This window comes from Populus alba, chromosome 14 (genome assembly GCF_005239225.2).
Source record: "Populus alba chromosome 14, ASM523922v2, whole genome shotgun sequence".
Classification (NCBI taxonomy): Eukaryota; Viridiplantae; Streptophyta; class Magnoliopsida; order Malpighiales; family Salicaceae; genus Populus; species Populus alba.
The window spans coordinates 3641396-3658715 of NC_133297.1; the positions used below are offsets into that span (position 1 = coordinate 3641396).

Genomic DNA, 17320 nt, shown 5'->3' on the forward strand with positions numbered 1-17320 from the left:
AAGTTATAAATCATTTAACACAAATAAAATATATTTACTTAAATATTTTCAATAAAGTCTTCACTTCACTGATCATTAATTTAAATCACAAAAACACCATAAAAAATTTAATCAAATACTATTTAATTGTTTTTAATGTTTATAAGCTCAACAATTCAATCACTAAGCTATCAAACATTATTTTTATCCCATCATATAACACCAAATAACACAACATAATAATATCAAATAAATCATATAACATTTCTAATTTAACCTTGATGAGTGTAGCTTAATTAGTCAAATAATGTATTGCTTCATAGAAATCACTAGTTCGAGTACCATAAATTTTAGAGTCATTAAAGGCTTACATGATTATTAATTTTAAAACCCGTAGGATTAATCAAGATACATTCAAAAACTGGTCCGAACACTTACGTTAATCCAAAAAATAAGATTTGCAGAATTCTTTTAATCCAGATTTTGATTTTAAATGCTCAGAAATTGACTTATGATTCAAGGTTAATTGCTATACCCACTAACTGTAGTTCTTACGATCGATCTGATGTTAAATTACTCTACCCACTAACAGTAGATTAAAATCATATAATACTACAAAATAAAATTCTGTAGTCTTATTCAGGGTAGGTTATCGTGATAAGCAGAGTTTAAATTAAAAATCACACTATTTTGTTAATGTAATGTATGATAATTTTTTAAAAATTTAATATCAACATATAAAAATCATAAAAAAAACATTAAAGATACGTAGAACCCTAAGAAAAGCTGTTGCCATCCGAAACCGTCACGCTCCATGGATTTCGTTATCTTTTCTGGTGGATGGGACTTGTTAGAGATATGTAGAACCCTAAGAACGTCAATCTCTTTTGCAGTTAAAGTAATAAGACGTTTTGACGTGTTATAGCTATCAGAAAAAGAAATGCACAGCCCCACCGGAGAAGAAGCTAGCAGACACCAACCTTCCCCTTTTACGGGCTTCTATCTTGATCCTAACCAAGTTTTGCTTAAAATGATGGATGAATTTGCTTTCAAGTCTCGTCTGGTTCTGAGATTCAGGTTGATTTTTCGGCCAGAAATCCAACCATTTTTGTTCGGTGAAACAGAAACTAGCTGTCGGATTCGTGGAGTCTTGTAGTTTCTAATTCATATAATTAATAATTCTTATACTAACACCTATTTTAATTAAACATATTTCTAACTACCACTACAACCACCGTCCGTCCTACTTAGCATTATCATCGCTTCAACTATATACATTAAATTAATATCTTTGTTGGGAATGTATCAAAAATTAAATAAAAATTAACAAAATATTTTAATGTGTTCTCAATTTAAATGCATTTTCAAAAAGCATCAGGTTACCAAACACATATGAAAACTATTAATAACTACGATTATGGGTCAATTTTTTTCTTGAAAAATATTTTATGAAAAATAATTTTCTATGTTTGTTTCCCATAAAATATTTTATAGAAAAATTAATTGATATAAAATATTTCATAATTAATCTTCAAATTTAATTAATTTGCTGAAAATTATTTTTAGTTGATGAAATTCTATAAAATATTTCACAAACAATAATTCATTTATAATATCATCTTCATCCAACTATCTCACTCATCATATTCATCACCTCGTTCTCATATGCTATTATCTCACCATCATCTCTTCTATTAGTACCACCACGACCACAACCATCTTCTCCTCCATCATAACTCCATGTCACCACCACCTTTTTCACCAACATTGCCACATCACCGTTACGACCACCTCTTCCTCCTTTACAACCATAATGACCACCTCAACCATCCCTCTTATTTCCATTGTTACTGCCATATTACCACCATCTCCTCTTTTCTAATGGTCTCTTCCACCACTATCACTATCTTCTTTATCATTATTATTATCTTATCGCTATTGTTGTTATGTCACCACCACTGTTATTTTTTCTTTTATGGTCACAACCATAGTTATCTCACCATTACTATTATTGAAAAGTACTTGTTTGTAAAATATTTTACATGAAAATATTTTTCAAGCCAAACATTAAAAAATATATTACATGCAAAGCTTTTTATGGAAGAACATTTTACACAAGTTATTTTACTCGGAACAAAAAAACCTTGCATAGCAACCAAATCCAAGTCCCACCCTCCAAAACCCCTGTAGGGGCTGTGATTTGATGGTAGCTCTAGGTAATGCAAAAACTTGGCGTGGGACATATTGGGACCTCACCCTTGAAAGGGAAAAAGTCTATAAGCTCTCATATAAGCTTATTTCAAGTAACTTTATGGTACGTATTCGAGAATTAATTAGCGATATTGTAGTAATTGTTCTCTTGTGTCCACTTTAAAGAAAAGAAATATACACAAGAAAAGAGGAAGTCTATAAGGAGATATTATCATTATTTTTAGTGGATTATGAATTTAATTTTCCATCTCCTCTATGTATTTTTTTTAAAATGGATCTAAAAGAATAACTAATAATATGTCGCTAAATACTTGTTGCATATCATATTCTCAGTTTTTGCGGTAATGTTTGTGTTGTATACCATGAAATTTCAGGTGCATTGATATATAAAAATATCTAAAAAGTAATGGATAATCCATTTATCATATAAATTAAATATACAAAAGAAAACTATATAAAAAATATCTAAATCTTATTCTGTAAATAACAAAAAATATTTTCTTTAATTTTCTTAACTCTACCTCTATTAATCTATGTTTTTTTTAAAAAAATAAATTTCATTATTCAACATTAAATTTATTAGAGATTAAACTTCATAATTTATTTCAATTTATTTTTTACGAGATTATTCCCGGACTACAAGTTTGATAGGCTAACTTGATTGGCTTGATTCCTTCTCTTACCTAATTGACTTTCCCTCCTCATGTTTAACTGACTTGGACCCATTAAAAATATCAAACTACATTGAATTAATCTCTACATGATTTAAATTTATTTTTTTACTTGAAAAAATATTAACAATATCTTAATATTTTTTTAACATTAAAAAAATTTAATCCGACGACAATTATCTAGTTATATTGTAAGTCTCTCTTCCTCCACCACTCTAAATTCTTGAACCATTCCCCCCACGCTAATTCAAAGGCAAACACATCACGTTAGAATGATCAAGTACTAGAAGAAAGACATTTCTCGTAAACTATAAGTCTTAACAATGACATGCAGGGAGAAATGAGAAAAGCTCCCAAATTATTGGCACATCAACAACGAAGCTTTTTGTAGTCGTGTGCTCGAGGTCGAGGGCAATATCTCTTTGACTAGCAACAGTCACGTGTTTAGAAGTGTGGTGCTTGAAAATATAATTATAATTATTTTTTAAAATATTTTTTATTTAAAAAAAATATTATTAATATTTTTTTATTTTTTAAAAAATTATTTTTAACATCAATACATCAAAATAATTTAAAAATATTAAAAATATATTAATTTAAAATAAAAGTTTTTTTTTAAAATATTTTTATAAGACACTGCCTCGCAGCAATTAATAGAAATCGACAGCAAAGTCTTTCAACGCCTTGTAAATATGGAAAAAGTATCTTCACATTAATTATCGCACCTTTCTTTTCAAACCACTACTACGGTTTTTTGAGGGCACTTCGTTGGCCAAGGATGCCATTCACACGTTATGCAAAACTGTAAGAACAACAAGAAGGGTACTGAAATTGTCATGTATTTTTTTTTGTTATAAAAAAAATCGTATCAATCACTATCAAAAGAGATTAGTCAAGGGCATGTAACAAGTGGGGTAGCAGCATTTCTCACATCCTCTCCTTCCTTACCTAACTAAGAAGTGTTCGATCAAAGAGGTCAATGCCTCCTTAATTTCACGCGTTTCTGTTTATGGTTCGTTGGGCATGGAGTTGCTCTTTTTTTTTTTTTTAACTTTATTTCAAAAATTGATGCTCGATAATTATTTTTAATTAATTTTTAGGTTATGTATCGTAATTTATATAAATATGCTATCCATCTTCTTTGTTAAAGCTGCTTTCAATTTTTTTTTTTATCCATCACACTTTTAACGAAACTCACTTCTAAAATAAATTATTAAAATAATTTATTTTATTTATAAATTATGCCAATTAAGCTTGGAATATATTTGACAAATTTTAGATTTGTTCTTGACATAGTTTAAAACCCTGAGTATATCATTGTTTTAATATTTGTTTTTTGAAATATATTTTGAAATTTTTTATAAAATTAAATTAAATTTTAATTGGATTTTGATTGGATTATGGGTTGATTTATTGGGTTAATCAGGTCAACCCATAACCTGAATAGATATAAAATCTATTTTGAATCTGATCTCAAATCAACATGTTACCGAATTAATATACTGAGCAAGTTCAAATTTTACAAGTAATTGTTGAATCAGAACTTATGATAATTTTTAAATCTAAAACGATAATGGAGTTTATAAATATACCAAATACCACTGGAGCCAACAACTGGGGTTGTATCAGAGCCTTTTAGTTGTTCTTAGTGTGACTACAAGTATATGCATGCCAGCAAGAAACATGCAAGCACCAGTAATCAAATGATTCGAGGTGAACACTCAGTGCATATTGACGATGAAATCCGTCATCATGGCAGACAGGAAGAGCCATTACATAGACTAAAGCCGAAGCAAACAAAGCCATGTTATTTTCTAGGGATGGAAGTGACCTGGCCACTAGCTACCAGGAAAAAAACTGCTTAAAGATCAGTAGAACTCCATCAGGACGATCTGACTGTTAAGAAATAATCGTTTTTAATTTGAGATTTGAATGACAAGATGCTGTTCAAGTTGTAATCACTTGAATCCGAATCAAAGAAATACATCAAGAAGGAGACTTTGCATGTCTTATTATGTTGAGAGTTCAGATTAAACAAAGGTGATGCCTGTGTGATTCATTATTATGAACAATGACGGGTGTTTATTGTTCAGTCCTTGAGTTTTCAATTCAATTATAATTTAGTCCTTTATTATGCTGAGATTTCTTACTTATGTTTGCGAGTTTAGTCGAAGATCTATGTTGCATCGAAAAAACAAATTTATAGTTAAATTTGGTTTTCGATAATTTGAGTTTTATGAGAATTGTAATGACAAAGTTCATTAAATTACATTTTCTTATAAAAAAGGACTAAGTTGTAGGTTTTCAAACATGACGAACCAAGTTATAATATCGTCCAAACACAGGGGCTAATGAATACTTCAGTCAACAAGCAACCGAGGGGCTCATCACCTGCACAATGGAGCTGAACACAAAAGGCCAAAGCAGGGGTTTGGTCAAGTGCAATCTGTCAAAAAGCCTAATTATAAGAAAATGAAAGAATTCTTCTTTCCTCAACCCACCAGCTAATTCCCAGATGGCTTTATCTAATGTAAACAAGTGTGGTCTTTTCCCAAGTGCAGGCGAGATGCCAACGAAGATCTTGTCCTCTGCCTGCAAGCTTTCGGCAGCATGCTCTTATCTGAAGAGAGGAGTTCATCAACAGTGAAAGGAATTATTTGCAGCAATGTCAATCTCACATTACATGGACTTCTGATTCTTTTCCGGTTCTTAGCATCATAAAAGCAATCATTTCTTGCCATCAGAACAGAAGTCAGAGCAGGAATTTACGGGGCATTCCACAATGAGGCCAAAACACTGTTTAGCAGAGGATGTTCAAAAGGCAACCTTTAAGAACACCGAGACAAAAGGGAAATAGTCTAAATTATTAGTACAGCCCTGTTTAGCTCCCTGTTTAGCTCTATTCTAATCAGCTTCTGCCCTACTTGGTAAATAAATGGACCAAGGTAAATCTGCAGTAAATTATAGCTTTCTTTGCTGCTACAAATTTCTTTTTCCCTACCATATTGTGGATCGAGGAGTTCTTTATTAATGCCCTAGACTACAGAATGAGCCTAGTTCGAAATCCATCACAGCCTCCTGCTGCTTCATAAACTTCTTTACATGTATCATAGAAGCAAAGCTAATGATCAGAGCAGCAGAAGAGGAGAAGGAAGAAAAAATGGTTTGGTTAACGAGATAAAGGACAACTACAAAAATCAAAGTTCCCATAGCATGTGGAATCAATTGCACTACATGAGATCAATTCTTCAAGTCCACCCAAGAGAAAAACTATATGCGCATGCTTTCCAAATCTATCAACACACAGAATTGTTACGGGTTTCGGTAACATTACTCTGTGCCTTCCTCAACTTAGAATCATCAAGATAATTCTGATAAGTATAAGAGGCAAAACCCCAAACAGCCAGAAGCATAGCAATTATCTTCACACCATTCATCTTGTCATGGAAAACTATAACTGCAGCAATAGGAGATACAGCCAACGCGACAGTACTGATCACATTGGAGAAGAGTGAAGATACCACAAAAATCAAGCCCACAACACCAACAGAACAAACCTGCCAAGTAACTGCAGTCCAGACCAGAGTCAACACATACGAAATACTTCCCTTACCAAAACTCTGCATTTCTCCATGCAAAGTCTTCCATTCCCCGCTGGCAAAAAGACCCGCCACAGAAACACAAGTGGCAACAAGAGATGTGAAAATCTGCATTTCTAAAACCACAGAAAATGTTTCCTTTTTTATGACCTTCTGAAACGAAAGCTGCATGAGCGAAAGCAAAAGAGAGTAAACTGCAGAAGCACCAAGAGTGACAAGGAAGCCAAGGAAGTACTTCCACTTAGAGACTCCTGACGGTCCTCCCGAATCGTCATTGACAGCAATTAGAGCAGATGAAAAAGAGAGAATAATCACAGAATTGAGAATTAAAGCTGTGAACTTCTGAGAATTGATGAAGTATGAGAACACGGCATTAAATGCTAACTGGGAAGCACAGATTAGTGAATAGGTTGAAGCAGATAGATACGACAGCCCCAAAGAATACAAATAGTTATCGCCAGCTATAATCACCCCGAGAACCAAGTATATCGAGGCAAGTGTTCTAACTGAAGGAGACGAGGTATAAGAGGCTAAAGGTTCCTTATCTGAAGGAAGCAGGAAGAGTGGAATGAAAAGAATTGGAAAACCAGCAGTCTGAATAACAGTTGCAATCCATTTACTATTTCCACCCTGATCATAATAAAATCTACCCAATAGAACAGCAGCAGACTGTCCTGCGACGAGGAAGAAAACGTTGATTGCCACCAGGAGCCACCATTGCCAGCGCTGGAGTTTGAATAACAGCGATTGTAGTGCTACGGTATTTTCACCCCTGTTCAAGATTGGCTCTTCATTATCTGTAACTGGTTAAAAGTAGAAGAAAGTTTGAAGAACAAAAAGATTAAAAAAAAAAAACAAATCTTTTGATCATTACTCGACAAATTGTAATTTTAAAAAAAAATCTACTTTCATACAGAAATGAGTGAGTTTTACTGTCATAAACATCCCGAAATTAAATGATATAAAAAAAATATGCCCATTAAACATCACGGAATCAATTTTATTATACGCTGTTTGGATACTAAGAAAATGAAAAGAACAGTCACCATGTAATCAATGAAACGTCAAATTTATGATTTAAGCTAATTCGTATAAACAAACATCAGCTCTATTTATAAGCCTATGCTCAGTTACGCAGAAACGAGAATCCAACACCGAATATCATTCTCATTCGATTCATCACCCACTATTTTGTTTTAAAAAATAAGAATTTCTAGACATAAAAATCAATTTTTTTTTTTTATTTTTCACCCCTATAACATACGGACTGAATTAAAGTAAAACGAATATAGATAAAAAAGGTCTCATCTCTGTAACCATGACCACCAAGAGAGAAACAAAAACGTAAAAAGGGCTAGAAACTGAGAAAGAGAGAGATACCTTCCATGTTGTCTATCGTTGCTGGAGATTAATTGAAGGTCGTCTTTTGCTGTTTAAGGAAGCAAAAACAGCAGAGACAGATGGGTTTTTGACGGTCAAGAATCTGATAACAGAATCCTGATCGTCAATTCAGTTGGTGGTCTCAATTTGTTGTCGTTTTTGGAACAAGTTCAAACGCTGTGATGTTTGTGTTCGGTGGTAAAGATCTGATGGATGCTTCACGGATTCGATTCCGGTACTTATACTGGGTCAACGGCTTTGCAACACGTATCTGGTGGCGCTGACATGGATACTGTAGTACGGCTTCCGCAATTTGAGTTGGAATTGATTTTTATCGCATTATTATTAACATTTGTCAATGGACTGTGGATAAGCTCAACCAACCACTTCTACCGGGAGCCTCTTCAAAAAACCTTTCCTTTCTAAGCTAGTAAATAAATAAATTAAATTACAAAAAACCAACAGGCATCCGTGGCCCTCCTCGTTGCGAATTAGAAATTTAATGCAATTATAGTAATAAATTCCATTGAATGTTGGCCTTGAAAAATCTTTTAATCCAGATTTGGAGTTAAAGATTTGCAAAATACCAAAAAATCCCCTACACCCATGGTTTTCAGACCCATCTCGGATTTTAGATTTTAACTGAGTTATCAGGTCGTCCTGGTCATTTTTTTTGTTTTAAAAATGAAAATAATATAGTTTTAGTAAAAAAAATAAAAATTAATAGATTGTAATTGAGTTTTTGACTAGATATTGTTAGATCAATCAAATCATCAAGCCAACCCGTCAAGCCAAACCGAATTTGAAAACTACACCTACACCACTTATAATCCAATAAGATTTGCAAAATTCTTTTAATCTAGATTTAGAGTTCATGTGCTTACTTATTATTTAAGGTTGATTGCAAGGCAGCTAGTTGTAAGTGGAGATGAATCCCATTATTCGGGTTAAAATCTTTATAATATTAAAAAAATTATTTTTTTATAAAAATATTTAAAAATATATTAGTAGTTATTTTTTAAAGTAGTTTTTTACTCAAAAATATATTAAAATAATATATTTTTTTAATTTTTAAAAAATTATTTTTGACATCCACCAACACATCAAAACAATTTAAAAAAAAATAAAGTAAAAAAAAATATATTTTTTAAAAATACATTTAAAATATAAAAATAAAACTGTGTATTAATTTTATTAAGGAAGGTCATCACTCTGTACATTTCATTTTCTGATAGCCATGCCCTATAAGTCTATAACACATCAAGACGTCTTGTAACTCTTCCTGCGACAATTCAGGAGATTGACGTTCTTATGATTTTATATATCTCTAAGAAGTCCCATCCACCCTCCAAAAAAAAAAAAAGGCGAAATACAAGGAGTGTTATTGCTCAAGAAGGTTGTGATTTATAAATTTAATTTATAACTGGCTATAACCAAGATTGATAAAAATATTTTTTTTATCATGATATAAAATATATAATATAAATTCGGATAATAAATTCAGAACTAAAATATTTTAATTAATTGTATATTAACAATTTCAATTAAGTAATAAATAATAATATAACACAATTAAAATAAAAGTGAAATAAATAATTTAAATGTCCAAACACCTTAAAATACATAATTTAATTAATTAATTAATTAAAAATATTAAATTATTTTTAATAAGTGTTTTAAGGGTCATTCATTAGCTGAATCCTAAATGTATTGATTGAAATTTAAAAAAACAAATGTCTCCACAAGATTAGCCATTATTTCAAAAACAATTTTTTTTGTTCATTTTGGTTTTTATCAATATACAAGCTATTTGCATGCAATATTTCAAGAAGATAAAAAAATCCTTCCTTGGAACTAAAATTATAAGAATAATAAACATAAAAAATAATAAAATCCTTGGTGGCACTCATTGTAACCCAATTTGCTACTCAAGCTTCGCAAGTTACAAAAACATATCAATTTGTTTTTGAAATGTTAAACTATTTAAGAGTAAATTAAAACCAAAACAATTTAATTAAACTATATAAAAGTAAAATATTCATCTCAATTGTGGACCGCGCAAAATCCAACTTACCACTTTGATGGTGCGACCTCTTTTAAAAACTATACCCTCCATCTCCTCCTTTCTTGTATTTTTTTACTTTATTCCTCCTTCCATGGCTTTCATTTCCACCACCATGAAATTCTCCATCTCTCAAATCCGCCATAACATATTTCTTTTCTCTCCGGATACCACAAAACTCTCTTTTCCTCCTTCCATTTCCTTCCCTTCAACTTCAACTTCCACTTCCCTCCTCAAAACCTAAACAATCACCTCCTCACTACTCCCTTTTCCTCTCCCTGTTCTGTCTATATCCCCAACAAAATCCTAGATACCAATTAGTGTTGTTGGTGCTAGCAGTGGGCAAAAGACGAAGGGGAAAGGGATCGAGAGTCAATAAATTTTGTGATTTTTGTAAAATTCATAAACTTGATCCGAGTTGATTGGATTTGTTGGTTTTTGAATTTTTAACATGATTTAAAACATTATATATAAATTAACTTGTAAAATTGTATAGTTTCATGAGTCAACTCATGATTTTAACAACATTATTAAGAATAATTCTTAATTATGTGTTAGTTTTTTTTATTAAGTTTAAGGATTCGTGCTTGGATTTGTTGTTTTACTTCGAATATTTTCCTATTGATCGCGTGAATATAAACGACGGGCATCATGCTTCCTAATTTACATATTCTGTTGCTTTACCGAGGGAAACCTTAATTCAGCCCCTTATTATCAATTCGGTCCCAAACCTTTTAATCCTTATAATTTTATCTAAATTGTAATCAATATGTTTTCGTGTTGGATAGAAGAATTTAAAATATTACATGCAAGTTGAATGAAAATCTTTAATCATCGCTGCAATTTAAAGGACGGAGGGTGACATTGTCTTGTAATCCACAACATTCAGGGTAAGATCGAGAAAATCAAAAGATACTAGGCTGAATTAATAATAATATAATATATTAGGGGCTAAATCTTGAGCTTTTTACCTTTAATTAGTTTGCTTTGCAGTCCTAAAAAAACGAGTGAAAGAGAGATCGAAGGAAATGGCACTGAGAGCAGCCGTGTTACGCCATGTCCGGGTGGCGGTGCAAACCCGGGGACTCAAATCAAATCCGTGGGCTCCGTCCGGTTCGATCCGGTTAATGTCGTCACATGATGACCATCTAGCCAAGGAAGAGGTGGCCGAAAGAGTCCTCTCTGTTATCAAGAGCTTCCCTAAAGTCGATCCCTCCAGGGTTAGAACTGATTTCAATTTCGTTTCAGATTTAATTTTTCTGATTTCTGCTGATAAGCTATCATATAAATTCTCTGAAGATTCCTTTTGCTTCTAATTGAATATATTACCTTTCAGAATCCTCGCTGGAAATTAAATAGAATAAAATCTGCACGAGTTAGAAGATGATATGATGTTTAGCATGGATTTCTGGGATCTGTTGTTGATTCTTGATTTTTCTGATCTTGATTAAGATAATACACCCAAGGGTTTTTGAGGTCTTTAAGGAGTCCAATTTCTTTTTCTTTTTATTATTATTATGCTTTATCTCTGGTTAGTGTCGGAGATAGTGGGGAAGAGAGGACATGTCTGTCTCCTTGCGAGTTAGAAATCCACTCCAAAACTGTCTTAGGTTTCTTCAACCAAATACATTTCCATCATTGTACTTTTGTCAAATGACACTAATCAAACGCAACATAACTGTGTATTTGTGTGTGCCAGTCCGATAACCCTAGAATTTAAGGACTTTTGTTTTGTAATTGTGGTAGCTGTATACGATATTGAAGTCATGTTATTTGGGTAGTGTAAAAAGCTCGTATCCATATTTTTGGCCTTCCAACAAGAAGAAATTGATGGGGTTTCAAGTGTCTAACTACCCATATAAACGTTGTGGATAGGTGTGTTGCGTCCCTGAGGGCATTATTTCCACTGCGGTAGTGTAGCTTGTTCCTTACTTAAGCTAGTAGCTCACTCACAAACACTTACTCTTCTTGACTTTTATAATGTTCATCATGTGAGTGTTCCCTGCAGTTAATCTCCTTGCTCGCAGACAAGAAAATTTGTTTCGTTTATTATTTTTATTTTTGTGAATGATTTAAATTTCATTAGTTGAAGAAGAAAGCAGGAGCCACTCCTTGCTAAGCTAACTCCCAACTGTAGCAAATAGAAAAGTAAGTAGGCTGGCTTATAGCAGCTTTACAAGTGTTGAATTCTGCAGTCTATTCTTGAGAGAGAAGAGAATGGAATGCAAAATAAAATTAATAGCAGAGTGAATTTGAAACTTTTTTCTATCCATGAGAAATACATACAAGCACACCGAGAGATAATTCTTCTTTGCTCCTTGCCCCTTATTGATACTCATGTTTGCTACTTGCCCTCTCGATTACTATGTTAACTTATATTTTAATTTTCCGTACCGAGCTTAAATTCACCTGCGCAATCCCAATCCACATGTCATGCTGAACTCTGGCACTGTAGTTATGCTTGTCTTTATTTTTAAAAATCAAGCATCATTTCCACGCATGGAAAATATTTTACTGATGTTGAATTCCAAACATATACCTGCAGGTGACTCCGGAAGTACATTTCCAGAAAGATCTGGGATTGGATAGCTTGGACAACGTGGAGATTGTAATGGCTCTAGAGGAGGAGTTCAAGCTTGAAATTCCGGACAAGGAAGCTGATAAGATTGACTCTTGTAACCTTGCCATTGAATACATTCATAACCATCCGCTGGCCAGTTGATTTGAGCATCGGGTTTCTCTCCCTGAATTTCATGGAAAAATTAAAATGACAATCTGTTTTGTTTGTTTTACTTGTTCAGTGTTTGTATGGATTGATCCTCGTGTTGGGTTGAGAATAATCCAAGTCTGTTTGATAAGAGTAGCATTGGCAGAACAGGCATTTGACTTAATTATGCTTCAAGTCCAAGCGATCACTAGTTTCCATTTGTGAGGAACCACTCTGATTGCGCAAAATTTCATTTCACATTTAGATGCTCAAGTTTCCTCGTTTTTCCTTTGTGTTCATGGGTTCTATTGTGCGCTGCACTGTTCTTTTAGTGGCTATTTTTCACTTGCAAGGGATTTCTCTGATGCATGCCTCTTTTCTTCGAAATCATAATGCTTTACATAGTTCTCATGTTGCTGCACACTGTTGAAACTATTATATATACAATTCTGAGCTGTTTGTCTCGCTTGTTGAAATGGGAAGAAAGAATTTCGCTTGCATTACTATGGAGTGCAATCTCTATTGAATGTTTACTACACAGATCTTCGGTTATGAGTAAAGGTGCTGCATCCTTGAACTATGATGCCATGTTTGCCAATTTTTTTCCTCAAAAAGAATTGTCAATTTCCCTATCGAACCGTTAACCAAATTCAGTGCACGGTACCTTTACCATGATTTCTCTTTTGAATTTGACCCGTTACGTTGTAATGAAGGAATTCATGATCACTTGAACTTGTTATTGGTTTTTTATCCCATTGAAGTTTGGTGGCCGTCCACTCTCTGTTACTGGATGAGATTCTTTGCTGCAATATAACAATCATTTCATGGATGGATTTTTCTACTACATCTTCAAAGTCATATTTGGCGGATCATGCTTCATCAAAATGCAATTCTGCCCGCTTTCTTATTCTTTAAGACAAATATAGGCGACGGGGCGCCGTGTGGAATGAGGCCTCCGGCCTTCGTTCTAATCGTCAGCCTCTGAAGAAGAAGCTGTTACTGCCCACGAAATACGAAGGGTTTTCTCCTATGCTGTCTTTTGATTGTTTAACTTTCCCAGGATCGTCTATGCTGTCTTTTGTTCAACACGAATAAATTCCTTTAATCATAGGACGCGACCATTAATATTATATAAGACTATAGAAAAGAAGAGAAATCATTGAACTCCAAAGTCCCAGTACAATTATAATTAATTAGAAGTCACTTTTTCTTAAACTTTTGCTTAAGAAATAATTAATCATGATTTTTCCAGATCATTTTGTTACATGTGATAGTTGATGGAAGAAATGGAAATAAAAACAATCACAAAGACAATATATATACGTCGCATTAATATATAAATTAACAGCTGACCAACATACAAGGATATTGAAAAAACACCCGTTAACATCAAGAAACCTAACAAGAAATTAAGGAGCAAGGAAGGATTAACAATGATAGAACCTTAATCTCCTACTACTACATACAGATCAGAGCATGTTGATGAGCGCAAGCGCTATAGCGGACAACTGAAAAGTATCATTATTTCTTTTTGTTAACGGTGAAAATGCACCTTCTTTCTCCTCGAATCCATCTTCACAGGTTGTGGCGGCATCGATGACTGAACTTACTTCGATATTGGCATCCTTATAGTGCTTAGACTTGTAATCCATCATGGCCTGCTTGAGGGTAGGGATGGCGTCAGAATAAAGATCAAGGCAATCATTTAAGCATGCCCTAATGAAGGGGTCCGTTTTTTTGTTCTTCAAGAGATTCTTCACGTAGTTCCTTGTGTTGGTCACGTTGTATTTGATTAACTTGATGGACATCATGCCAAGCCCACGAAGGTTATCACACTGGCTACGATTGGATGCTTGAAGAGAAGTTACACAGAAGTTGTAGCTAAGGTTCGGATCATCTGCTGCACATTTCTTGCAAGTTTCAGGGATGAGATTCTGAGCAATATTGGCATTGAAAGCACTGAAGAGTAGAGGGAGGAGGAGGAGGAGGAGACAATGAGAGAAGGTGGGCATCTTTTTCGTGTTGTGGAGGATACGAGATCAGCTAATTAATTGTGGTCCTGAGGGAGAATAATTTTCTTATCGTGGAGCTGTAGGGGTTAATATAGGTGTAGTTTCTTCAAAGACATCAATTGACATGTGAGAGAAGGACTTCGCAGTTCATCTTACTGCAAACGGGCACGTGTCGATTATCATTTCTTAATTATTTTTTATCTCCCTTGTAGATATCCAGTAATGAAAGCATTCTTGTCAAACCAGGCTGGAGATCTGACCTGATTAATTTATAATTTCTCGTTAAGTTGTTTGGTTAGCGTTAACTCAATTTTTTTTTTATATATATATATATATATATATATATATATATATATATATACATACATATATATATATATATATGTATGTATATATTTTAAATAATATTATTTTAGTTGTTTTAAAAGAATTTCTTGCGTTTTTATTCTACTAGTAACTAGTTACGAGTTAATTGGTCAAATTAATTAAATTTTTAAAAAAATATATAAAAAATAGTTGAAAATTAAGTGTTTTTTAATTGAATAAATAAATAACAAAATATTTAAATGCTACTTATCTAAAGATTTAAATTTAGATGAAGGTGCAAATTCATTTACCAATAAGATTAAACATTAAAAATAATAAAGAATCAACAATTTTTCTTGAAGAGATGGCATCGTGATGGGGGGGATCTGATAACTGTGTTTTTCAACAATGTAGCGTGGAAGATACATGCAACGAGCCAAAAAGTTGAAGAACATATGCAAGAAAAATGCAGATTAGTTATCCAAAACATCACAGCAAATGATTACTTCCTTTGGAGGCAATGCTTCTGCAAGCCTCTCGCCTTTATAATGAGAAATATCCATAAATTGCGTACCTAGTTGTCAAAACATGAAGATCTTGTTAGGTCTCGAATTAGGGTTTCAATCAAACTAAATTTGTTTTTTAATCATATAAAAATTAACTTTATTAAACTTGAAGAATACTGTAAACATTTAATTTGAATAAAACTAAATTTGGTTAACCTTGAAAGATGTGGTTCAATTAGTCAGGTTTTATCTTTGTTTCATAGATATTATTAGTTGGAGTCTTGTAAATCTTAAAGCCATTGGAGGCTTACATGATTGTTAATTTCAGGACCTGTGGGATTAGTTGGGGTGTATGGAAACTAACCTGAACATCACCATTAATAAAAAAAAACTAGATTTGTTTTTGAATTATATAGAAAGTTGATCTGGTTAAATATATAAAAAAGAATTTCAATATCCAAACAAGATTTGATGTGTGTGTGTGTGTATATATATATATTTTTGTCCACTTCAATGACATTTTTTAGTTTGTCCAAAACTCGTTGGTTTCTAAATGATAAAGCTAGATCATCAGTTTCGAACATTAAATTGATTTTAAATAACTAATTAATTATGATAATGTTCTAATAATTTATTGCCATTATTTATCAATGATTATGAATTGATTTGGAACGAACGAGTGAATGTTTGCCTGTTGATTTTTGGTTTATTTGAACTCACTTCTCAAGTTCATTAATGAAATAATATATAGGAATGCTTTCTCTATCAATTAAAAAGAAAAAGAAAAGGCCTCCATTAGTAGCCGCTGTTGTTGATAGGTCGATGCAGTGAGTGTAAATATAAAGATAAGTTCGAAAATATAAAGCTGGCGTTTGCTTTAGGTTTTGGAGAATTAGCTTAGAAGTAGCATAAACAGCCACCTCTTTCCACTTATCCACTAGTTGCCAGCAACTAGGAAGGAATGTCATGAGATAATATTTTTTAAAAATATTTTTTATTTAAAAATATATTAAAATATATATTTTTTTAAGTTGATGGAATGATATTTATTGTTTTTTTTTGTTTGGATCCGCCTTTTAAAAAAATAATAAAAAAAGAGATAATAACCCATCATCTCTAGACTTATCTAAATATTGAGTGTAGGCATGTATGGGTCTGATAAACTCTGTTCTTTCTAATTCCAAAGAATCTTAGCTTTTTTTTCTTTTTTTTTATCCTCGTAAGTTAGGGATATTTTATACTAATAAGTTAGAGATATTTTACTGATATTTGAACCATTTTTCTTCAATAAAGAATACTCAAGAGTTGTAAAGGAGAGTGAGAGACCCTTCAAAAGGAAGTTTGGTTTCTTTTTCATTATGAATTACATATTTATTTTTAGAGTGTTTTTTTTTAAAAAAACTTATGAGTGCCTTCTCTCTCAAATGATACTCATTTAATTATTAGAGATCCCCAAATATAAAAGAAAGGATTTTTTGCATATATTAAGCAGGATCCACAGACTATCTATCCAAGAAAGAGCTTATTATAATATTGCGAGAATAAAAAGATTAATCAAATATCTTAAATATCAACTCGGTTTATACAAGCCCATGAGATAAATTTGAACCTCATGACAAACCAAACACATTTTTAAAATACATTCAAATAAAGTTCCAAACATAATAATAAACAATGTACATGTACAACAACCTCAGCAAAAAAATCATTGGTTTCTCAAAAAAATAAAAACGTAGTTTGGTATCAAGTTCATAATGCTTAATTATAATGGTTTCGTTTGTCATTACATTTTTATTTTTTTTTTATAGTTTTTGCTTTTATATAATTTCTTTTTATTACAAATCCTATCCTTTAATTCATAATTATAACCAATCCAGAATTTAAAGA

At 32.4% G+C, this 17320-nt stretch overlaps 3 protein-coding genes across 5 annotated transcripts; 1 reads left to right on the plus strand and 2 right to left on the minus strand.

Annotated features, from left to right (window-relative positions):
- Positions 1-5797: 5797 nt before the first annotated feature.
- LOC118034111 (probable purine permease 11) lies at positions 5798-8252 on the minus strand. Of its 3 annotated transcripts, none has more exons than XM_035039305.2 (2): positions 7841-8233; positions 5798-7257 (listed from the first exon to the last, which is right to left on the minus strand). In XM_035039305.2, exons 1-2 carry the CDS (start codon positions 7845-7847, stop codon positions 6158-6160), a joined length of 1107 nt encoding a protein of 368 aa, XP_034895196.1. In that variant the 5' UTR covers positions 7848-8233; the 3' UTR covers positions 5798-6157. The 3 variants fall into 3 exon arrangements, 2 of the variants coding, with proteins under 2 accessions (XP_034895196.1, XP_034895195.1); XM_035039304.2 differs by having other exon boundaries at positions 5798-7263; positions 7841-8231; XR_004684981.2 differs by having other exon boundaries at positions 7094-7232; positions 7841-8252.
- A 2640-nt stretch (positions 8253-10892) lies between these two features.
- Positions 10893-12882, plus strand: LOC118034109 (acyl carrier protein 1, mitochondrial). The gene is made up of 2 exons (XM_035039303.2): positions 10893-11122; positions 12448-12882. Exons 1-2 carry the CDS (start codon positions 10931-10933, stop codon positions 12622-12624), a joined length of 369 nt encoding a protein of 122 aa, XP_034895194.1. The 5' UTR covers positions 10893-10930; the 3' UTR covers positions 12625-12882.
- A 1034-nt stretch (positions 12883-13916) lies between these two features.
- LOC118034108 (putative invertase inhibitor) lies at positions 13917-14699 on the minus strand. Its single transcript, XM_035039302.2, has one exon. It carries the CDS (start codon positions 14619-14621, stop codon positions 14079-14081), a length of 543 nt encoding a protein of 180 aa, XP_034895193.1. The 5' UTR covers positions 14622-14699; the 3' UTR covers positions 13917-14078.
- Between the last annotated feature and the right edge of the window lie 2621 nt (positions 14700-17320).

Bases quoted from the DNA above. Each gene is read 5' to 3' on its own strand.
- LOC118034109 (XM_035039303.2), top strand. From the start codon at position 10,931: ATGGCACTGAGAGCAGCCGTGTTACGCCATGTCCGGGTGGCGGTGCAA. The intron at 11,123-12,447 runs GTTAGAACTGAT...ATATACCTGCAG, and splicing joins CTAAAGTCGATCCCTCCAGG to GTGACTCCGGAAGTACATTT.
- LOC118034108 (XM_035039302.2), bottom strand. From the start codon at position 14,621: ATGCCCACCTTCTCTCATTGTCTCCTCCTCCTCCTCCTCCCTCTACTC.